General features: G+C 36.6%; 1 protein-coding gene across 1 annotated transcript in view; it reads right to left on the reverse strand.

Moving 5' to 3' along the window:
• Positions 1-25157, reverse strand: part of NEB (nebulin) — a 262192-nt gene that overhangs the window by 80230 nt on the left and 156805 nt on the right. The window contains 12 exon segments of the mRNA XM_053698301.1: positions 230-334; positions 2205-2309; positions 4842-4949; positions 6653-6763; positions 8859-8957; positions 10493-10597; positions 10691-10792; positions 11569-11679; positions 20125-20235; positions 20666-20776; positions 24363-24467; positions 25041-25145. Of these exon segments, the coding sequence (XP_053554276.1) occupies positions 230-334; positions 2205-2309; positions 4842-4949; positions 6653-6763; positions 8859-8957; positions 10493-10597; positions 10691-10792; positions 11569-11679; positions 20125-20235; positions 20666-20776; positions 24363-24467; positions 25041-25145 (1278 nt within the window).

Raw genomic sequence — 25157 nt, forward strand, 5'->3', positions numbered from 1 at the left:
AACTCTCGGCATTCATTGAAAAACATTCCTCATTGTTCACCTCATGATAAATTTCATGATGTATTTCCCTCCCTTAGTCAAACTTTATAATATTTAACATCATATAACAAGTAAATTAGTAATATATTGCCATGATTGTTAATTAAACCTATACTCATGAATCAATGATTACTTAACAAATGAAAAGATATTCATTGACTTTCTTATTGAACTTTATCTCCAGTCTTACCTCACTTTGCATATGTTGTGATTCTTTAGCAGTTACATATGTTGGGGTTTCAAAATCCAACATTGCTTTGCCTTTTTCTTTTTCATACTTTTCCTTGTATTTCACCTATTTGAAGAAAACACTTCATAAACATATGCCTTTTTATTCCCACAGCCTATTAACTTTGTTTGACTTGAGTATATAAATATATATATATATATATATACACACAACATTTATATATTTTTTTTATTTATTTATTTTAAATCTCCATTAAAGCCTATGAAGGGTTATTCTTACGTTATAGTTATACTAGAATATAATAAACCCATATGTGACTATAAACAATCACTGAAACATGTTTTTGTAGTTTCCAAATGTAATTAATAATAATTGAGTGTAAGCAATTTATTGTTCATGTTTGCTGTATATAGAGATACATTCTGTATATACCTAATCAGTTTATCCATTTTGAAAGAATATTTGCAATGATGTTATTTTTTCAGGAGGTTAGAGAGTTCAGGGGTGGCTTAGTGGTTTGTAAAGTAATGGATAATTAAAGGGACATTCAGATACAGCATACAATTTTAAGACACTTTATTTCTATTATCAGATTTGCCTAATTCTCTTGATATTTTGTTGTTGAAGGAGCAGCCAATTACAAAAGGCATATATGTGCAGCCACCAATCAGCAGCTAGCTTCCAGTAGTGTATTGCTACTCCTAAGCTTACCAATGTATGCTTTTCAACAAAGAATACAAAGAGAACAAAGCAAAATAGATTATAGAAGTAACTTGGAAAATTGTTTAAAATGGTTTGCTCTATCTGAAAGAAAAATTTAAAGGTTTTTTTGTGTCCCTTTAATAAGCTAAGTCCTTATATATCTTATATATATTTTATATTCTATATCTAATATCTTATATACTTATAATTTGACTGCCAAGTTGCTTTTGTATGAAATAGTTTATGGTTTATGACAATGCACTATTTACTCTAATCTGTTTTTATAGATAATTAGTGTTACAGAAAATAAGTTACATGTCCCATTTCATGTACTTGACCACTACACTATGTTGCAGAATTATGTTTTTAATGATTGTAAATCAGTGTTTTGTTTGTATCATTAGGTCATTTTGTACAGGTTTTCAGTAACTAGTCTGTCAATGCTTAGCTAAATGGTGTACAATATGTTCCGATATTTATTACGTTTGGAATATTTCTGCTTTATGGCATAATCTGCAATGATTGTTCTAATCATAATGCAGACAGATGTTCATAATAAATGTCATTTTCATAAACTTATTGCATAAATATTTCACTTAGTTCCATGAGATTTGAGAACTTATTTACAGTTGTAATATATGGAACATAAATAATTACACTGTGCTATTTTAAAGAACACTGAAAGTTCCCCAAAACCTTAAAGCATAAGAAAGTTTGCATATGTTTATAAGTAAACACAGCTGTGGTTTCAGTTTCCACAAAGTGAGTGGTTTTGATGGGCCTATTACTCTTTCTTCAGTAAAATAGCAGTTTTATAGGATTTAAAGGGACATAAAACCCACATTTCTTTCTTTCATGGTTTAGAAAGAGCATGCAATTTTAAACACATTTCAAATTTACTTTTAGTATCTAATTTGCTTAATTCTCTTGATATCATTTGTTGAAAAGCATATATAAATATACTTGTGTGATTAGCTCACCATGTGCATTGCTATTTTATCAACAAAGGATATCTAAAGAATGAAGCAAATTAGATAATATAAGTAAATTAGAATGTTGTTTAAAATTGTAATCTCTATCTGAATCATGAAAGAAAAATGTTGTGTTTCATGTCCCTTTAATACTCAGCTGCAAATTGTTTCAATATTTACCAACAGAAAAAATGTCAATCTTAAATCCACAATGTGATTAATAAATAAAGTGAAACATGTTGATTGTAATGGCCCATGAGATGACAACAATCAAACAATCACATTAATATGTTTAAACTTACTTGGCTTTGCAGTTCTGTTGCTTCCTTATGATGAACTTGTTCAAGTGTATCAGGCCCCCCTTGGTAGTGACCCTTACTCTTCTGAAATTCCTTCTTGTACTGGTACTGAAGGAAAGTGTCAAGAAACACTTCAATCATAGCCTAACAACTCCCCTCTCTATTCTCGGAAACCACATTCTTTTCATATATATATATATTTTTAAATATATTTTGTTTACATTGAAGATATAATGTTATGGTCAGATATTTTTGACACTAAAAAAATAATGTATTTGGTTTAAACATCTTTAATATAAATTTTTACAAATTTTTAATTATCTATGGATATCTAGTATATAAAATAATAACATTTCCAGGTATTATTTATTAAAGGAAAGTATTAAAAAACACACACGTTTAGGGCTAGATTACAAGTGGAGTGCAAATTGTTTGCAAGGGTTTGCGCTCATTGGGATTATCACCCGTATTACAAATTGAAAATAAGATTGATCTTGTGAGCACAATCACGATTTACGTTATAATTATTACCGCTACTTCAAAGCTGTGGTTAACTGTTTTGCAAAAATAAAAAGTTGCAAAAAAACATCAAAAATACATTACTAATTATAGTTACACTCATAATAACACCATCTAATAAAAATTATTAGAACAACTATACAGACATATATATATATATATATATATATATATATATATATATATATATATATATATATATATATATATATATATATATATATAAATGCATTATAGCCCTTTGATGTTAAGTAGATGAAAACATGGAAAAAAATATGTTTGCAATATTCATATTTAATAAAGGTTTTAACTATGCATTTACTGTAAATATTTCACATTCTAATGTTCTGCATATAGCAGAATATGTTCTATGTATTTCTAAATAGATATTCCTGTATATATATCTGCATATATCTATATCTATATATAATCATATATATATATTATATATATATATATATATATATATATATATATAGGTATAAATATATATTTGTGAAAAAAAAAACTTCAGATATATGTAGAAATATGTATTTATGAATAATTAGAACATATTCTGTTATGTAAAGAACATTGGATTATGAAATATTTATATTTTCATGTCGGGTTAGCGCAAATGAGAATATGCAATCGTGTTTGCGCGAGAGTGGGGTGTTTTTTCCCCACTTGTGAACAGGTTACCACTAGAGTGAAAACAGTTTACTTTCAACTTGTAATACGAGTGCAAATGACTAGCGCAAAAATCTTAATTCTAGCGGAGCTAGCGCTCTAACGGAAGTGCAAAATACTGCTCCGCTTGTAATCTGGCCCTTATTGTGATAATTCCAAAAAGCAGTAGCTAACAATATTTTTGATAAATATTTTTATTAATTAAAGTATGTTAGTAACTAATAATGATTATTTTTTAAATTTTTCAAAAATATGCAAATAATTATGTAAAATCAAATAAATACATATCTCAAACTAAAAAATTTAAATAAAAAATAGAAATAGGTTAAAATAGTTAAATCACTGTAATAAATGTATAATATTTATGAGACTAAAGCATTTAAAAATGTTTACAGAATTAATATTGCTAAAAAAGATTAGTTTATCTATTTAAATACATAAATTAAGTTAGAAAATTCTTGGTATTATTTTTTTTAATGTTGAATTTGAATTGACACCACACAGCTTTATTAATATTGCTAATGAGCTAAAGGAATATAAGTAGGCAAACGAGGAAAGGATCACTACCAGGTGATGCCCAAGTTGTAAAAAAGCAGGAAGCTGTTACAGAACAGTTAGCAGAATGCATTAAAAAGTTAAACAGAATTTTCGGGCAAGATTTATCATTGCTATTCTCCCAAAAAACGCTCCCAAAAATGTGCAATAGAAATAATGTCCCTATTTATCATTAAAAAAATGCACCTACAATTGGTAAAGTTTGACTGTAAAATTCTCCTACTTAATCATATTTCCTATAGTATTTCTCATAAATTCGACTAGTTACAAATTTTAATTTCTCCTCTCCTATAGAGGTCTGGAAGTCCTCCTGTAAATGCGTGCACAAAAGTTCTCCATAACTACTAAGGAGAACAGCATTAGAAATCTATTCTCTACTAGTTGTGAGAAGTAATGTTACAAAAAAAAGGCTCTACAAGACAAGAGTGCAAAAATAATATATAACAGAACACAAAAATAATATAAATTGGGGCATAAAAATAATATGTAAAGAAGCTCTAAAATAGAAGTACAAAAACAATGAAAACTTAGATCTATTTTCTCCCATGACAGTTTGTTGAAGAAGGACATTAACAAAGCTACTAGTGGCGCTGTATAAATATTTCTATTGGTTTATAAATGATTTTTATGAAGAATAGTTGCTTATTTTCAATGATAAATAAAGTGCAGGTACTAATCCGACTGGAGAAATGTATCTTTTTCCTATGGAGAAGTGCAAAAAAACCAACAATATTTTTATAAATTTGAGCGCACAGATGTGCTTGTCTAAAGAAGAGCTGAGGAGAACCCATAGGAGAATTATAAAGAGAATTCTCCTTGCGCTTGATAAATCTAGCCCTTTAGGTCAGGAGGGATGATTATTCATATTATATGATTGCAGATTGCTAAAGTGCTTACATCACTGGCCAGCTTGCTTGTGCTTGTTATATGATACATGCTGAGTGATTCGGCCATGTCAGTCACTGGCTGATGAATCTTCTTCTTCATATCTGCCTTGTATTTAACCTGTAATTATAGACATATGTCAGCATTCACAAAATAAAAAATGTGGCAATACAAAAAAATCAAGGGCTAATGTATGAAGACAAAAAAGTGTACTTATTAAAACAAAATCTATTAAATGTAGTGATACGGTATGATCAACAATTCATCTTGAGTGCAAAAAAACAGTAACTACTGTTAGAAAATGGAAGCATAAAGTAAAGATACAGAGTAAAAGACATTTATGAAGTAAGACATATGGAAAAAGTTGTCACTTCACAAAACATTATGAAATATTTTGGTACCCTGTTTATATATGCCTCAATATAAATGTACTGTCTTGGTACCCTGTTTATATATGCCTCAATATAAATGTACTGTCTTGGTACCCTGTTTATATATGCCTCAATATAAATGTACTGTCTTGGTACCCTGTTTATATATGCCTCAATATAAATGTACTGTCTTGGTACCCTGTTTATATATGCCTCAATATAAATGTACTGTCTTGGTACCCTGTTTATATATGCCTCAATATAAATGTACTGTCTTGGTACCCTGTTTATATATGCCTCAATATAAATGTATTGTCTTGGTATCCTGTTTATATATGCCTCAATATAAATGTACTGTCTTGGTACCCTGTTTATATATGCCTCAATATAAATGTACTGTCTTGGTACCCTGTTTATATATGCCTCAATATAAATGTACTGTCTTGGTACCCTGTTTATATATGCCTCAATATAAATGTATTGTCTTGGTACCCTGTTTATATATGCCTCAATATAAATGTACTGTCTTGGTACCCTGTTTATATATGCCTCAATATAAATGTATTGTCTTGGTACCCTGTTTATATATGCCTCAATATAAATGTACTGTCTTGGTACCCTGTTTATATATGCCTCAATATAAATGTACTGTCTTGGTACCCTGTTTATATATGCCTCAATATAAATGTATTGTCTTGGTACCCTGTTTATATATGCCTCAATATAAATGTACTGTCTTGGTACCCTGTTTATATATGCCTCAATATAAATGTACTGTCTTGGTACCCTGTTTATATATGCCTCAATATAAATGTATTGTCTTGGTACCCTGTTTATATATGCCTCAATATAAATGTACTGTCTTGGTACCCTGTTTATATATGCCTCAATATAAATGTACTGTCTTGGTACCCTGTTTATATATGCCTCAATATAAATGTACTGTCATAATGTTCTGCAGCACCATATTTATACAGGTGGTTTGAGACTGCAATGATTCAAGAGGGGAAATGTATTAGCCAGATATTTAACTTCATTCCATTAGTCTTCTGTAGCTCAAGCACTGGAAATATTATGCTGTGAGAATAGATATAGGATAAGAAAAATGTATAAAATGATTTATTTATAAAAAATCTCCACTGGTAATTTTCTGGTAAAAATCATTAAATAATTTTATCTAAACAATTGTAATTGACCCCTTGATGTAATGTTATCTTCCAGTTCCAATTCTAGTTATTACTATTATGTATTTTTAAACCAATATGTGAAAAAAAATCAATATAATTAAACTGATATTGTTTGTACCAATGTAATAATGTTGGGGCCATACTTGGATAATGTTCAAATTAACTGTATTCAAGGATAGCAATAAACATTGTGCCTTCATGTATATGGTTTTACACTGTATTTCTTAAATTTATTTGAAAAATGATTTCTCTCAAGGGTCCATACCTCACTAGCAAGAGTGTTTGCATCTTTCAGAGTTTGATATATCTTGCTCTCCTTGAGATCATACTGGGGCTTTTTCCCTTTGTCTTTTGAAAAGTTTTCCTTGTATTTCACCTGTGGAAAACACAATTGTGTTGGCTTTATACAACAGCGTTATGTTCTATATAAATGACCTATCACAACACAGAAATGAGGGGAAAACCACTTGCTGGGAAATGTAAACAATATAATAATTAGTTTAATTTAACCATAACAGTCTGAGTCAGAAAAGTTCAGCAGGACATTAAAAACATGTCTGTTGTACACCTAAAAGCAATATTGGATAAGGTAAAAAATCTAATTACTTTTGGTTTATGAAAAATGTATAGGTTGATAACTGTGTTGCACCAAGACATTAGATAACTTTAATTTGCAATAATTATGAGCATTATATACCTGTATTTCCAGAAAAAATCTAACTCTGTAATGTTTTGCTGAAATCTTCTGTTAAGAATCATCAATCAATCAAAAAACATTAATTGAATAATAGTTTGCTTTAATAAAATGCCTAATCAAATAGGTGTGGGACTGCTATACTTTCTACCATGCATTTCCAAGATCTAAATCATGAATATAACTTGGTTGTGTACTCGGTGATTGCCTACAATAGCACATCCAACTCTGGGGTTCACAGAAGAAATTATTCTGAAACTTTTTACTCCGGAATGAAACCCTCAGTTTCAAAGCTAAAAGTCATAACAGAAAATGTACAGCTCCATATCAAAGAAAACGTACAGCTCCCATATCCCTCTGTGCAGAGAGCTGAATAATGCTATTCCCATATACAACATGATGAAGGCAACAACACAAAATAATCTTTAAACTTGCACAAAATGTTTGGCAGCAGTTGTAACATCAACTTAAACAGCTTATGGGGTATATTTATCATAGTGCGAGCTGACATGATACGATGTAGCGTATCATGTCCGCTGCACATCGATAAATGCCGACAGCATATGCTGTCAACATTTATCATTGCACAAGCAGTTCTTGTGAACTGCTTGTGCAATGCTGCCCCCTACAGATTCGCAGCCAATCTTATTCGGTTGGGTTGATTTCTGTCCGCAGCCTCAGAGCAGGCGGACAAGTTATAGAGCAGCGGTTTTTAGGCTCGCCGGAAACAAGGGGCATCAGAATCCATATGGAGCTTGATAAATCGGCCCCCTTGTGAACTGCTGGTGCAATGCCGCCCCCTGCAGATTCGCGTCCAGTCAGCTGCTAGCAGGGGGTGTCAATCAACCCGATCGTATTTGATTGGGTTGATTATTGTCTGTGGGCTCAGAGCAGGCGGACAAGTTATGGAGCATACGGAGCTTGATAAATCGTCCCCTAAAACTTAACTTTGTTTATGCAGACAATATTTTAACATGTTCTATTGCTTCTTTTCAAATGTATGGTAGAAAATATATAATATTCACTTCATTCAAAGTGTTAAGAAGTAGAAAACATTCCCTTCAAATATTCCATACTATTTTTGCATGTGGTGTCCATATCAGCATACACAATCTGCATGCTGCTCAGGCATGCAACTATAAACTTTAAAAATAATAATATAAATATAAATAAAATCAACATATTTGTAATGTCTCCTTAAATGCCATTTTCCTTTTAAAGTAAAAAATAAAAAAGGACACTATACTCATGGTTTTCATCTAAAGGAGCTTAGTAAAGTAACTTCTTCGTAAAGGTATAGCGGAAACCAGTCCCTCTCGACCAATATAGCTGTGTGACCCTATAAGCCAGTGGAATGAATTCACCCTTTTTCATGCAAAATTAAAAAAAACTTTAATATCCATTTGCTGCACTTTAATTTGAATGAGTACAGTGTCCCTTTAAGGCTGAATAAACATTCATTGTTTTCAGTGGTTGATAGAAAACAAAGTTTCTTTTGCCTAACGGCAGTTTATTTTGATTATTGAAAAGGTGATAGTTTATCCAGTTTTTACAGCTTTTGCAATCTATAGTGTGATATAATTATTTGTATAAATCAAGCCCGCTATGTTAAAATGTTTGGTTTTTAACGGGATTCATGCTAGGGAGCCATTTTTACTTTAGGTATTTTTTTTAGCAAATGTACTCATTGACTGTAAAGAGAAAATGGCATTTTTATTTAGTTGAGCATTTCATATAGCTGGCACGTTACACACAGTGCATCCATGGCTTATCTTACATTACTAGTGAGCTCATTTGCTTTCTTAAGTTGTCTCATGATAGGAGTGTCATATGATGCCGCTCCATGTCCCCACATCTTTCCTTTGGTATACTCAACCTGCAATGTGCATTAAAACAGCAAGGGAAGATTAGCAAAGCATGTTAACAATACGTTAGTCACAAGGGAAAGAATAAGTAGGAGATCAGACTGGCTACCCAGGTCTCAGTGGATTAGATATCCTGTATAAAAAATGGAAAAAACAAATCTATGGAAGACATAAAACCTTAAAGGGATGGTCTAGTCAAAATTAAATGTTTATGACTCAGATAGAGCAGGCAATTTTAAGCAACTTTCTAATTTACTCCTATACTCATTTTTTTCTTCGTTCGCTTGCTATATTTATTAAAAAAAGCAAGAATGTAAGCTTAGGTGCCAGCCTATCTGAATCATGAAAGTTTAATTTTGACTAGACTATCCCTTTAAATACAACTTTGGGAACTGCCTAACCACAACAGCACATGTAGCTAGCTATGAACAATCATGGAGAGCTTTTTGCCAGCTTCTGCTTCCTAAATAGCCCTATACAGTTAGTCTCCAGCAAACCCTCCTGAACTGTAAGTTCTCCTGGGCCCATGTGTAACCTTTAGCTCCTTATATACGTACTTTACCTAAATTGTGTTTTTGTTTTATAGATATACAAACATGGCTAAATGACTATCGGATACTGATCTTATCCCATGCCATTTAAATTCCAGGTTCTATTAATGTTTCAATTAAAAAGTAAATTTACAGTATCAAGAAAATTATGTCTAGTAAGAGGGTCTTTATGGTGTAATCCAGATTTCATATAAATCAATAATAAATAGAATAAAATTATTTAAGTATGGCTGCCATATACAAATACTATAAATTTCCTCAATTTTAAGTCATTATCTTTATCTTATCTTTATAAGCACATTCCCATTTAGGGCTTTATTCAAGAAATATTTTCTCTACAAATACAAAACATATTTTAATGCTTATTCAAAAAGAAATTTAAAAAAATATGCTTCTTTAAACTCAAGCGAATGGGTGTGTTTTGTTCCATTTTCAATAGCAGCAAAAGTCAATCAAAATCTTGAATATTTGCTTGAAACAACATAAAAAAATGGTTATATCTTTGCTTATAAAGCACATGAAAGCCTGTCTTATCATTTAAACAAACGTATCTTTGTTTATACTTCAGTTATATCTAATTGTTGTTGTAGGGTGGTCAGATAAAATCTGTATATTAAAAAAAGATGTAGATACTTTTTCTGTGAGCCACTGTATTAGCTATTAGCCAGAGACGTTTTGTTCTGTATTTTATGTAAATTAGCCTAGTACTTGTTTCATATAATAACCTTATAATTTGTCAGGATGAAATCTGAATTTTAGTAGAAATCTGAAATTTTAATAGACACCATAGCATGGCTAAAGTCAGATTTAGTGAAAAGACCAACATCTGGATTTTTAACCCATGCAATTGCATTGTTCACTAACTGAATAATATAACTAAATAAGAAATGATTAGCCAATAGCTGATCAGATTGGCTTTCCCCATGGTAGTAAAAATGCTGTCCCATTTCTAAGAATTGTACGTTGTTAGAAGCACATTCTTTATAGGCTTTTACCTGACTTGTAAGTTTGGATACTTCCTGAGCCAACTCAATGTCCGGTCGCCCAAGCATTGTGATACCTCGGCTGGCTTCTTCTCGTGCCTTAGCTCTGTATTGGACCTAGTCAATACAATATACATGAATGTTCATAAAAAAAGTTGTAGAGATAATTGAAAAGGCTCAGTATGTGTTGAACTTAAAGTCTATACTTACATCACTGACTAACTTAGCAACTTGCGTGGCCTTCTTAATATCAGGTCTGTCAGCAGTACTGGTGTAATTGAGGCCAGCCTTGGCATCTTTCCTGTAAGCCACCTGCACAAAATAAATATTGTTACATTTCCAGATTACTTCTTTTATAATAAAATTATTATGTAAGTTTTTAGCCTAATTGGTTACCCAGTAAGGCTTTATTGTGCAAATTCATTAGAATGTTACTGATCTATTACTATTTAAAAATGTGTTCATATTCCTTTTTCCAATTTAGCCGTATAAAATTTAGAAAAACGGCTAAAAAGTCTGAGATTATTTACAATTTCCTTTTTTGCCTTAATTATATTATTCTTATGCATAATAAATAATTATTATTGTGGATTAAAAAACAAGAACTCTTATTTTGAGATTTAAAGGGACAATAAACATCTTGTAAAAATGATGACTTTTCTTGCTATAAAATAATATCAGCCAAGTATAAATATTTTAAAACACATTGACATTTTGTCTGCTACAATTATTTTTTTCAATAGCCAAACTCCACCTAATATTTGCCTTATTTGGAGGAGTTAATCTGCGCTCTATCAATATGTTAGTATAAACTGCATTGTTTTGACAATTAGAGAAAGATATATACCCTTGAAAAGTCTGTAGTGTGCATTTGCAGCTCTGAGAATTAGAAAATCCACTTTTTTTTTTTTAGCTAAATTACATGAAAAGTGGGCAAAACAAATAATGAAAATAGGGCTTACTAGGCATAACTAAATCGCAAGGTGTTTCCTGTCACTTTATTTGCCTGTACACATATGGACGGCATGACTTAAAAAGAAATGCATCGTTTGTTTTCAGTTGCACAGCTATACAAGGAGTCTACTTACATTACTTTGTGCCTTTGCCACATCCATAGCATGCTTCACCTCAGGAGGTTCTAGCATATTGGAGTAATTGGACTTTCCTTTCTCCTGCTGGAACTTTTCTTTGTATTGTTTCTAATAAACAAAAGAAGGTAATTTATTTTCCTTGTAAATGTCATGTTATAAATATCTCTAAATGAAAAATGAACACCACATGTATCTATAGCATATATATATATATATATATATATATATATATATATATATATATATATATATATATATATATATATATATAATTTAATTTTCCCTATTCTCATACTGTCAGGGTTTTCTCCCTGTTGTGCTTGCCATGTGCTGCTGGCAGCCATTTTACTCACCTCTCTTCCTGACTATGGTGCATTGTGGGGGATGCTGCTCATTTACTGCACTTCCTTTTATGGCCAGACTGGTGTGCATCATCCATGTGAGACAGGATGCAGTCTCATAATTGTGATTTCATCACTTATTATTTAAAGGGCCTCTGTTCAGTATGCTTTGCATTTGTGTTGTTTCAGACCTGTTTGTGAGAGTTCCTGTGTACTACCTGGCTGCCTGACGTGGTTCCTGATCCCTGGCTTTTTCTTGACTCTGCTGTTTCCTTGTTCCTGATTCCGGCTCATCTGACTATTCGCTTTGGCTCCTGACTCGGCTCGTCTGACTACCAGCTCTGGTTTTGACTCCTGGCTTGTTATTTGACTTGTGGACTTTTTATTATTTTTTGCTATTAATAAAGGTGTGATTATTTTTGCACTTCTCGTCTCAGTCTGATTCCTGGCACCCTGACATTACGCAAAGGCCATGAATCCTGATGGTGCTAATAATCCACCTTTACCTGCCATCATTTCCAGGATGGATGAACAGGATCACCGCTTGAATCAATTTGCACTAGCCCTGCAAACCCTGCTGACTCGCACTGCACATTTGGACCAAAGTGTCCCGCAAGTTATGGCTGCTCCTGTTTCCACTGCTGCACCTAGTCCTACCAGGAGCATGTCCGGTTCTGCACCTCTACCTCAACGATATGGAGGCGATCCTATTCAGTGCAGAGGGTTTTTGAACCAGATGGGCATTTTCTTTGAGATGTTACCTCAGGCTTTTCCCTCTGACAGAGCTAAGGTGGGATTTCTCATCTCGTTACTCTCCGACACAGCTCTTGCCTGGGCTAATCCCTTGTGGGAGACTAATAAACCTGTGATTTCAAATTGCCCTGAATTTGTGGCCTCCTTTCGAAGGGTATTTGATGTTCCGGCTCGCTCCTTCTCTGCTGCTAAACGACTAATGTCCATTCAGCAAGGTACAAGATGTGTTGCTCAGTATGCTATTGAGTTCCATCAGACTCAAGTAACCTTCCTAGGTTATGTTATCTCAGTGGCAGGGTTCTCCATGGATCCTGACAAGTTATCTGCAGTTCTGCAGTGGCCTCGCCCAGTTGGTCTTCGGTCTATTCAACGTTTTTTGGGGTTCGCCAATTACTATAGAAAGTTTATTAAAAACTTTACTTCCTTGGTCAAATCTATCACACACATGACCCGTAAAGAGAATGATCCACTCCAGTGGTCACCTACTGCCATTAAGGCCTTTGATAGTCTTAAGAATGCCTTTGCTGCCGCTCCAGTTCTGGCTCATCCTAACCCTGTCCTGCCTTTCGTTCTTGAGGTCGATGCGTCTGAGACTGGAGTAGGTGCCCTCTTGTCTCAACATCCTACGCCTGACGGTTCCTTGCATCCGTGTGGTTTCTTCTCTAAGAAATTGTCTCCAGCGGAGTGCAATTATGAAATTGGCGACAGGGAATTACTGGCCATCATTTTTGCACTTAAGGAATGGAGGCATCTTCTCGAGGGTACTAGCGTGCCGGTGCTCATTCTTACTGACCACAAGAATTTCACTTATCTATCTGAAGCAAAACGTTTGTCGCCCCGACAGGCCAGATGGGCGCTATTTTTGTCTTGGTTTAATTATGTGGTCTCCTACCTGCCTGGTAGTAAGAATGTTAAGGCTGATGCCCTCTCTCGACAATTTTCGCCTCTGTCCAAGGAGGAGTCTGTACCGACTCCTGTTATACCTCCTGACCATATTTTGGCTACCATACGTACTAATTTGACTTCTCCCTTGGGGGAGGAGATCCTGGCTGCACAAACCAATGCACCTCCTGAGAAACCTAGTGGTAAGTGTTTTGTTCCTGAGAATCTTCGAACTATACTTTTGCACACACACCACTATCCTAAAGCCGCAGGTCACCCAGGCAAGAACCAAATGATTTGGTCTGTCACTCGACAATTCTGGTGGCCAGGTCTTCGTTCTGATGTTGCTGCGTATGTTGCCTCCTGCTCAGTTTGTGCACAGAATAAGACTCCTCGACGTCTTCCTGTGGGTCTTCTTCAACCTATTGCTAATGGTGAGCGTCCTTGGACACATCTTTCCATGGACTTCATTGTCGAGCTCCCTGTTTCCAATGGCAATACTGTTATCCTTATGGTGGTTGACCGTTTTTCTAAAATGTCACATTGCATTCCCTTGATGAAGCTGCCTACCGCTCAGGAGCTTGCTTCAATTTTTGCCCGGGAGGTCTTCCGTTTACATGGGTTACCCAAGGAGATAGTGTCGGACTGGGGTAGCCAGTTTGTCTCCAGATTTTGGCATTCCTTTTGTGCTCAAATGGGGATCCAGCTTTCCTTCTCCTCTGCATATCACCCTCAATCCAATGGGGCTGCGGAACGGTCTAATCAAGCTCTGGAACAGTTCCTCCATTGCTATGTCTCAGATCACCACAATAATTGGTCTGAACTGTTACCTTGGGCAGAGTTTGCTTGTAATAGTGCTATTAATGCTTCCTCCAAGTTATCCCCATTCATGGCGAATTATGGGTTTCAACCATCCTTGTTGCCCGATTCATTCATGTCTCAGGGTATTCCGGCTTTGGAGGAGCATCTCCGGCAACTCCGTTCCACGTGGGTGCAGATTCTGAATTGCCTTCATCGTTCTATGCAGCGCCAAAAGTTCCAGGCTGATCGTAGGCATCTGCCCGCACCTTCCTACCAGGTTGGTGAGAGAGTTTGGCTGTCCTCCCGCAACTTGAACCTTCATGTGCCTTCCAATAAATTGGCTCCCCGTTATGTTGGTCCTTTTCGAATACTCCGACGGGTTAATCCTGTGGCCTACGCTCTTGACCTTCATCCTGCTATGCACATCTCCAATGTTTTTCATGTCTCCCTCTTTAAACCATTGGTTTGTAATCGGTTTACCACTGTGTTGCCTCATCCCCGTCCTATCTTTGTTGACAACCATGAGGAGTATGAGGTCAGCAGCATTATTGATTCTCGTATGTCCAGGGGCCATGTACAGTATTTGGTTCACTGGAGGGGCTACGGTCCGGAGGAGCGTTCTTGAGTTCCCTCCTCTGATGTTCATGCTCCCGCCCTCCTCTGTGCCTTCCATGCCCGTTTCCCCAATAAGCCTTTTGTCCTCCCGCGGGGGAGGGGTAGTTGAGGGGAGGGTACTGTCAGGGCTTTCTCCCTGTTGTGTTTGCCATGTGCTGCTGGCAGCCATTTTACTCACCTCTCTTCCTGACTATGGTGCATTGTGGGGGATGCTGCTCATTTACTGCACTTCATTTTATGGCCAGACTGGTGTGCATCATCCATGTGAGACAGGATGCAGTCTCAGAATTGTGATGTCATCTCTTATTATTTAAAGGGCCTCTGTTCAGTATGCTTTGCCTTTGCGTTGTTTCAGACCTGTTTGTGAGCGTTCCTGTGTATTACCTGGCTGCCTGACATGGTTCCTGATCCCTGGCTTGTTCCTGACTCTGCTGTTTCCTTGTTCCTGATTCCGGCTCGTCTGACTATTCGCTTTGGCTCCTGACTTGGCTCGTCTGACTACCAGCTCTGGTTTTGACTCCTGGCTTGTTATTTGACTTGTGGACTTTTTATTATTTTTTGCTATTAATAAAGGTGTGATTATTTTTGCACTTCTCGTCTCAGTCTGATTCCTGGCACCCTGACACATGCAAAGACCAGAGGAACCATTAATACCAATTAACTTTTTAAGGACTAGGATTTCAGGTGCAGAGTACGCTTAGTTTTTTTATATTTTTATCCTTTAACTACTATCTTATACTATAGTGCAGGCCTTACTTTCCTCTTACAGGATACAGATGAAACATTAGCAAACTTAGGCCTAGATTTAGAGTTCGGCGGTAGCCGTCAAAACCAGCGTTAGAGGCTCCTAACGCTGGTTTTGGCCGCCCGCTGGTATTTGGAGTCAGTGATTAAAGGGTCTAACGCTCACTTTTCAGCCGCGACTTTTCCATACCGCAGATCCCCCTACGCCATTTGCGTAGCCTATCTTTTCAATGGGATCTTCCTAACGCCGGTATTTAGAGTCGTTTCTGCAGTGAGCGTTAGAGCTCTAACGACAAGATTCCAGCCGCCTGAAAATAGCAGGAGTTAAGAGCTTTCTGGCTAACGCCGGTTTATAAAGCTCTTAACTACTGTACCCTAAAGTACACTAACACCCATAAACTACCTATGTACCCCTAAACCGAGGTCCCCCCACATCGCCGCCACTCGATTAAAATTTTTAACCCCTAATCTGCCGACCGCCACCTACGTTATACTTATGTACCCCTAATCTGCTGCCCCTAACACCGCCGACCCCTGTATTATATCTATTAACCCCTAACTTGCCCCCCACAACGTCGCCGCAAGCTACTTAAAATAATTAACCCCTAATCTTCCGACCGCAAATCGCCGCCACCTACGTTATCCCTATGTACCCCTAATCTGCTACCCCTAACATCGCCGACCCCTATGTTATATTTATTAACCCCTAATCTGCCCCCCTCAACGTCGCCGACACCTACCTACACTTATTAACCCCTAATCTGCCGAGCGGACCTGAGCGCTACTATAATAAAGTTATTAACCCCTAATCCGCCTCACTAACCCTATCATAAATAGTATTAACCCCTAATCTGCCCTCCCTAACATCGCCGACACCTACCTTCAATTATTAACCCCTAATCTGCCGACCGGAGCTCACCGCTATTCTAATAAATGTATTAACCCCTAAAGCTAAGTCTAACCCTAACACTAACACCCCCCTAAGTTAAATATAATTTTTATCTAACGAAATAAATTAACTCTTATTAAATAAATAATTCCTATTTAAAGCTAAATACTTACCTGTAAAATACATCCTAATATAGCTACAATATAAATTATAATTATATTATAGCTATTTTAGGATTAATATTTATTTTACAGGCAACTTTGTAATTATTTTAACCAGGTACAATAGCTATTAAATAGTTAAGAACTATTTAATAGTTACCTAGTTAAAATAATAACAAATTTACCTGTAAAATAAATCCTAACCTAAGATATAATTAAACCTAACACTACCCTATCAATAAAATAATTAAATAAACTACCTACAATTACCTACAATTAACCTAACACTACACTATCAATAAATTAATTAAACACAATTGCTACAAATAAATAAAATTAAATAAACTATCTAAAGTACAAAAAATAAAAAAGAACTAAGTTACAGAAAATAATAAAATATTTACAAACATAAGAAAAATATTACAACAATTTTAAACTAATTACACCTACTCTAAGCCCCCTAATAAAATAACAAAGCCCCCCAAAATAAAAAATTCCCTACCCTATTCTAAAATACAAATATTACAAGCTCTTTTACCTTACCAGCCCTGAACAGGGCCCTTTGCGGGGCATGCCCCAAGAATTTCAGCTCTTTTGCCTGTAAAAAAAAACATACAATACCCCCCCCCCAACATTACAACCCACCACCCACATACCCCTAATCTAACCCAAACCCCCCTTAAATAAACCTAACACTACCCCCCTGATGATCTTCCTACCTTGTCTTCACCATGCCAGGTTCACCGATCCGTCCTGGCTCCAAGATCTTCATCCAACCCAAGCGGGGGCTAGACATCCACTGAAGAAGTCCAGAAGAGGGTCCAAAGTCTTCCTCCTATCCGGCAAGAAGAGGACATCCGGACCGGCAAACATCTTCTCCAAGCGGCATCTTCTATCTTCTTCCATCCGATGACGACCGGCTCCATCTTGAAGACCTCCAGCGCGGATCCATCCTCTTCTTCCGACGACTAGACGACGAATGACGGTTCCTTTAAGGGACGTCATCCAAGATGGCGTCCCTCGAATTCCGATTGGCTGATAGGATTCTATCAGCCAATCGGAATTAAGGTAGGAATTTTCTGATTGGCTGATGGAATCAGCCAATCAGAATATAGTTCAATCCGATTGGCTGATCCAATCAGCCAATCAGATTGAGCTCGCATTCTATTGGCTGTTCCGATCAGCCAATAGAATGCGAGCTCAATCTGATTGGCTGATTGGATCAGCCAATCGGATTGAACTATATTCTGATTGGCTGATTCCATCAGCCAATCAGAAAATTCCTACCTTAATTCCGATTGGCTGATAGAATCCTATCAGCCAATCGGAATTCGAGGGACGCCATCTTGGATGACGTCCCTTAAAGGAACCGTCATTCGTCGTCTAGTCGTCGGAAGAAGAGGATGGATCCGCGCTGGAGGTCTTCAAGATGGAGCCGGTCGTCATCGGATGGAAGAAGATAGAAGATGCCGCTTGGAGAAGATGTTTGCCGGTCCGGATGTCCTCTTCTTGCCGGATAGGAGGAAGACTTTGGACCCCTCTTCCTGACTTCTTCAGTGGATGTCTAGCCCCCCGCGTGGGTTGGATGAAGATCTTGGAGCCAGGACGGATCGGTGAACCTGGCATGGTGAAGACAAGGTAGGAAGATCATCAGGGGGGTAGTGTTAGGTTTATTTAAGGGGGGTTTGGGTTAGATTAGGGGTATGTGGGTGGTGGGTTGTAATGTTGGGGGGGGGTATTGTATGTTTTTTTTTACAGGCAAAAGAGCTGAAATTCTTGGGGCATGCCCCGCAAAGGGCCCTGTTCAGGGCTGGTAAGGTAAAAGAGCTTGTAATATTTGTATTTTAGAATAGGGTAGGGAATTTTTTATTTTGGGGGGCTTTGTTATTTTATTAGGGGGCTTAGAGTAGGTGTAATTAGTTTAAAATTGTTGTAATATTTTTCTTATGTTTGTAAATATTTTATTATTTTCTGTAACTTAGTTCTTTTTTATTTTTTGTACTTTAGATAGTTTATTTAATTGTATTTATTTGTAGCAATTGTGTTTAATTAATTTATTGATAGTGTAGTGTTAGGTTAATTGTAGGTAATTGTAGGTAGTTTATTTAATTATTTTATTGATAGGGTAGTGTTAGGTTTAATTATATCTTAGGTTAGGATTTATTTTACAGGTAAATTTGTTATTATTTTAACTAGGTAACTATTAAATAGTTCTTAACTATTTAATAGCTATTGTACCTGGTTAAAATAATTACAAAGTTGCCTGTAAAATAAATATTAATCCTAAAATAGCTATAATATAATTATAATTTATATTGTAGCTATATTAGGATGTATTTTACAGGTAAGTATTTAGCTTTAAATAGGAATTATTTATTTAATAAGAGTTAATTTATTTCGTTAGATAAAAATTATATTTAACTTAGGGGGGTGTTAGTGTTAGGGTTAGACTTAGCTTTAGGGGTTAATACATTTATTAGAATAGCGGTGAGCTCCGGTCGGCAGATTAGGGGTTAATAATTGAAGGTAGGTGTCGGCGATGTTAGGGAGGGCAGATTAGGGGTTAATACTATTTATGATAGGGTTAGTGAGGCGGATTAGGGGTTAATAACTTTATTATAGTAGCGCTCAGGTCCGCTCGGCAGATTAGGGGTTAATAAGTGTAGGCAGGTGTCGGCGACGTTGTGGGGGGCAGATTAGGGGTTAATAAATATAACATAGGGGTCGGCGATGTTAGGGCAGCAGATTAGGGGTACATAGGGATAACGTAGGTGGCGGCGGTTTACGGAGCGGCAGATTAGGGGTTAAAAGTGTAATGCAGGGGTCAGCGATAGCGGGGGCGGCAGATTAGGGGTTAATAAGTGTAAGGTTAGGGGTGTTTAGACTCGGGGTACATGTTAGAGTGTTAGGTGCAGACGTAGGAAGTGTTTCCCCATAGGAAACAATGGGGCTGCGTTAAGAGCTGAACGCTGCTTTTTTGCAGGTGTTAGGTTTTTTTTCAGCTCAAACTGCCCCATTGTTTCCTATGGGAGAATCGTGCACGAGCACGTTTTTGATGCCGGCCGCGTCCGTAAGCAACTCTGGTATCGAGAGTTGCATTTGCGGTAAATATGCTCTACGCTCCTTTTTTGGAGCCTAACGCAGCATTTGTTTGAACTCTCGATACCAGAGTTAAATTTATGGTGCGGCCAGAAAAAAACCCGCGGAGCGTTAACAGCCCTTTTACCGCCGAACTCCAAATCTAGGCCTATATATTTGGTAAAATTATCCGTTCCATATTTTTTTATTATTTAGTGCAAAAACATGAGAAAAAAAAATGAATTTAATAAAAAAAAACAACAACAACAACAGCAAACACAGCACTCACCGCACTGACAATCTTAGTCACTTCTTTGACATGAACTGTATCACGTGTTTCAGGGAGAGTTGTAAATGAACCATGCTGCAGATTCTTTTTGCCTTCTTCCTTGTACTTGGTCTAAATAGGATATAAGAAATCCCATCAGAAGTTAATTTTGTATATACAAAGATATACTAAACCTTAGTAAGACCTACTAGGTTTTAGTAAATATTGGTTATTTATAAAAATTCACTAGTCAAATTCAACCTACTACATGTGATAACATTTGTGTACTCTTCAATCTACTTTCCCATCTTTTTCAGAACCTTGCAGAAATTAGTTTACTATTTGCAAACTTAATTTAAAGACTTAAACAAACCCTTCAATGCACCAGTATTGATCATCAGAGAAAATTAATATATCCTCAACCAATTTGTCAAAAAAATGTAACATTTTATTCCTAATAATATTTAGGCACATTTCTATCAATCTACTAAAACATATCTGTGATACCAGATGATTAAAAAAGAAAGTGTAAGGTAATTAATTATATCATAATTATATTTACCTCAGATATAAGTCCACTGGCAGATTTAGCATGGAGAATTTGAGGTGTATCTGAAACAACTTTGAATTCTCCTTGGTAGGTTCCTTTTTCGTACTTCTTCTTATATTTCACCTATAATATAGCAACAAAAAAACTATACTGTGTCAAAGTTGATCAGTATGGGAGGCCATTTATATATGTCTCTAATTTCCCACAGCAATGGAGACATTCATACTCAAGAGTCTTTTCAAAGGGGTTTGTCTCTGGACTACAATTTTTTCTTCAAAGACAATGTGGGTGCCCTCAGACACTAAGAACATGTAAAGGAAAGTGGGATCACATTAAAACCTGAAAATGTAATTGGAAATATTTTTATAGGATGCTTATATCCATGTAAATTATATCCTTTTATGCATATGTAACCCACAATTTCTGAAAATAGTAATCAGTTTGGGAGTTGATACACATTCTAAAGTGGTGTACAGAGCTGTTGTTTTGTGGTCACAACATTCCCATAAGAATATTTATAACTTCAAACAAATCATATTTTATTTATTGAATATCATGCTGCAACTTTCGTGGACTCCATATTTTCAACAAAACGTCTAGACTTTCATATTATTATTATTATTATTATTATTATTATCAGGTATTTGTACGACGCCAACAAGTTCCGCAGCACTATGAACATAGGTGGTATATAAAAAACAATTAAAGGGATCAAATGGGTAGAGGGTCCTGACGAGAGTTGCACTGTTGTAGTCGGCTCTTATGAAGGTGAACTACAAACAGCAGGGTTCATAGGCTTACATGCTATGTAGTTTAAGGGGATAGCAGTGGAGATAGGAAGGTTAGTGTAGGTTGTATGCAACCCTGAATAGTAGAGTCTTTAGGGAGCACTTGAAGCTTTTAAAACTAGGGGAGAGTCTTGTGGAGCGAGGCAGAGAGTTCCATAAGATGAGAGCCAGACTTGAGAAATCTTGTAAACGGGAATGTGAGGAGGTAACAAGGGAGAAGGAGAGTAGGATATCATGAGCAGAGTGAAGAGGATGGGAGGGAGAGTATCTGGAGACAAGGAGGCTCATTTATCAAGCTGCGTATGGAGCTTGTGGGCCCGTGTTTCTGGTGAGTCTTCAGACTAGCCAGAAACAGCAGTTATGAAGCAGCGGTTTAAAGACTGCTGCTCCCTAACCCTGTCCGCCTGCTCTGAGCAGGCGGACAGACATCGCCACAATTCAACCCGATCAAGTACGATCGGGTTGATTGACACCTCCCTGCTGGCGGCCAATTGGCCGCGAATCTGCAGGGGGCGGCGTTGCACCAGCAGCTCTTGTGAGCTGCTGGTGCAATGCTGAATACGAAGAGCGTATTGCTCTCCGCATTCAGCGAGGTCTTGCGGACCTGATCCGCACTGTCGGATCAGGTCCGCAAGACCTTTGATAATTTGGCCTCAATGTCTGAGATATAGGGGGGAGCAATGCAATTGAGGGCTTTGTGTGTCAGAATGAGACTTTGTGTTTAATCCTGGAGGCAAGAGGAAGCCAGTGAAGGGATTGGCAGAGAGGTGCGGCAGATGAAGAGCGATGTGTAAGGAAGATGAGCCTGGCAGAGGCATTCATTATGGATTGTAAAGGAGCTAGGCGGCAGCTAGGGAGACCAGAGAGAATGGAGTTGCAGTAGTCGAGGCGGGAAAGGATGAGAGAGTGGATTCAAATCTTAGTTGTGTCTTCTGTAAAGAGATGTCTAATTTTAGCGATGTTTTTAAGGTGGAAGCGGCAGGCTTTAGCCAAGGACTGAATGTGAGGAGTGAAAGAAAGATCTGAGTCAAGTGTGACCCCAAGACATTGGACATGTGAGGTTGGGGTAATGATGGAGTTATCAACAGTTATAGAGACATGGGGGGTGGAGATTTTGGAAGAAGGGTGGAAAATAAGGAGCTTAGTTTTGGAGAGATTTAGCTTGAGGTAGTGAGAGGACATCCAAGATGAGATATGAGAGAGACAGTTAGTGACATGGGTTAGCAAGGAAGGAGATAGCTCTGGTGCAGAGAGGTAGATTTGGGTATCGTCGGCATAAAAATGATAATGAAACCCTTGGGTCTTTATTATGGAACTTGATAAGGATGTGTAGATCGAGAAGAGAAGGGAAGCGAGGAAAGAGCCTTGCGTTACCCCAACAGAAAGACGTAACAGGGCAGAGGATGCCCCAGAGAAGGCTACACTAAAGGTACGGTTAGACAGATAGGAAGAGAACCAAGAGAGAGCTGTGTAACAGATGCTGAAGGACTGGAGGGTATGGAGCAAAAGAGGATGGTCAACAGTATCAAAGGCTGCAGACAGATCAAGGAGGATAAGTAGAGAAAAGTGGCCTTTGGATTTTGCTGTAAGTAGGTAGTTGGTAACCTTAACAATTGCTGTCTCTGTTGAGTGAAGGGGGCAAAATCCAGATTGCAGTGGGTCAAAGAGGGAGTTTAATGTAAGGAAATGGGATAGATGTGCATATACTAGCTTTTCAAGAAGCTTTGAGGCAAGAGGGAGAAGGGAAAAAGGGCGGTAGTTGGATGGGGAGATTGGATCAAGAGAAGGTTTTTTGAGGATAGGTGTGACTAATGCATGTTTAAGAGATGTGGGAACTATACCAGTGCTGAGGAAGTGGTTGAAGATATATGTGAGTATAGGGGTAAGGGCAGAAGAGAGGGAGGGGAGTAGTTGTGAGGGGATGGGGTCAAGGGGACAGATAGTGAGGTGAGAGGATAGTATAAGTGCAGAAATCTCATCCTCTGTAACAGGGGCAAAAGAGCTTAATGTATGGCTATGTGTGTTTTGGATTATTGTGAGCTTTTGAGAGGGTGGGAGACCGGTAGTATGTTGAGAGTTTATTTCATTTCTGATGGAGTCGATTTTGTTGTTGAAGTAGCTGGCATAATCTTGAGCTGAGAGAAAACGTGTGGTGGAAGGTGGGGGTGGGCGGAGAAGAGTATTGAATGTGGAGAACAGACATTTTGGGTTTGAAGAAAGAGAAGATATAAGAGTAGAGAAGTAAATGTTGCTTATATAGATTAAGGGTAGAATAGTAAGAGTTCAAGATGAACTTATAGTGAAGAAAGTCAGCAGAACTCCGAGATTTCCTCCAGTGTCGCTCAGCAGTACGGGAACATCTGTGTAGGTACCGTGTCAGAGGAGTATGCCAGGGCTGAGGATGAGTGTATGTTTTCCAAGCTATGGTAGGTGGGGCCAGATTATCAAGGACCGATGTAAGGGTGGAGTTATAGTGGCAGATAGATTCATCAGGACAGGAAAAGGAGGGGATGGAAGAGAGAAGAGGTTTGAGAGACCTAGCGAGCTGTTGCTGATCTAATGACTTGATACTTCTGTGAAGTTTAGTGTGAGGGGTAGAAGGAGGGAGAGTTGTAGGGAGGGAGGTGATGTTACAAGTGAGGAGGTGGTGGTCAGAAAGAGGAAAAGGTGAGTTTGTGAATGTTTATAGAGGTATAAAAATGTTCTAATTTGCTAAAGGTGTTAAAATAAAAAATCTAGAAAAATGTCTAAAAATGTCTAGAAAACTCTTCTAATTTGCTATAGGTGTTAAAATAAAAAAATCTAGTAATAAGCTATCTTGTTATAGCACAAAGGTTTCATTCTTTATCCCACACACATTCTCACTGATGTCATTTAATGTTTTCGAGGCCTGCACATGAAATGCCACTGGAGTTACTCACATCACTATTCATTTCTGCATTCTTCAGAGCCAGAACAGTGTTTTTGTCATCGGTGACAGACAGCTTGCATCCTTTTAGGAATTCTCTATCCAGCTTGTATTCATACTGTTAGCAAACACAATATATAAAAAAGCATGAATTAAATCCCCTTTTTAAAAATGATTAAAATTAAAATTATATTAGGCAATTTAATTAAAACGTGTAATCAAGAAAGAAAATAAGAATTTACTGTATGGTCTAAACAAATTTAATTTGATTTAATGTTTAATTAGATTTACTCTTATTCTGTGTTTGATCCAACTATGTATGTAATATTCCAATTAATTTATAATTAAACCTCCAATCTATTTATAATTAATTTAAAAAAAAAGTATTTAAGGATGACATAATATGAGAAGGATCTTATATACAAATTAATAATGATTTTAGCTATATTAATATAAAGTGAAATTAATGGTAGGTTAAAAATTATTATGTTGGTTATGAGCATTCTAATTGTCAAAGAGCTTAGCTTTTTAGATGGAAGAAAGTTAAAGTCTTAAAGGCATTAAAAGTTCTAGATCTCATGCAGTTGAGTTTTTAAAAAACATTGCATTTTTTTTATAATGTTACTTGATACTTTTATTACATATTTTATTATTTCTTATTATCTTGAATCATCTAAGATTTTCTACGTACATCACTCTGCTGCAAAGATGTCTTTGCATTTTGGACAAAGTCTGGTCTGTCAGCAATCCAGAGCCAATGTGCCTTATTTGCTTCATATTTCTTCTTGTAATTCAGCTGTGGTAAATG

Source organism: Bombina bombina, chromosome 1 (assembly GCF_027579735.1).
Source record: "Bombina bombina isolate aBomBom1 chromosome 1, aBomBom1.pri, whole genome shotgun sequence".
Classification (NCBI taxonomy): Eukaryota; Metazoa; Chordata; class Amphibia; order Anura; family Bombinatoridae; genus Bombina; species Bombina bombina.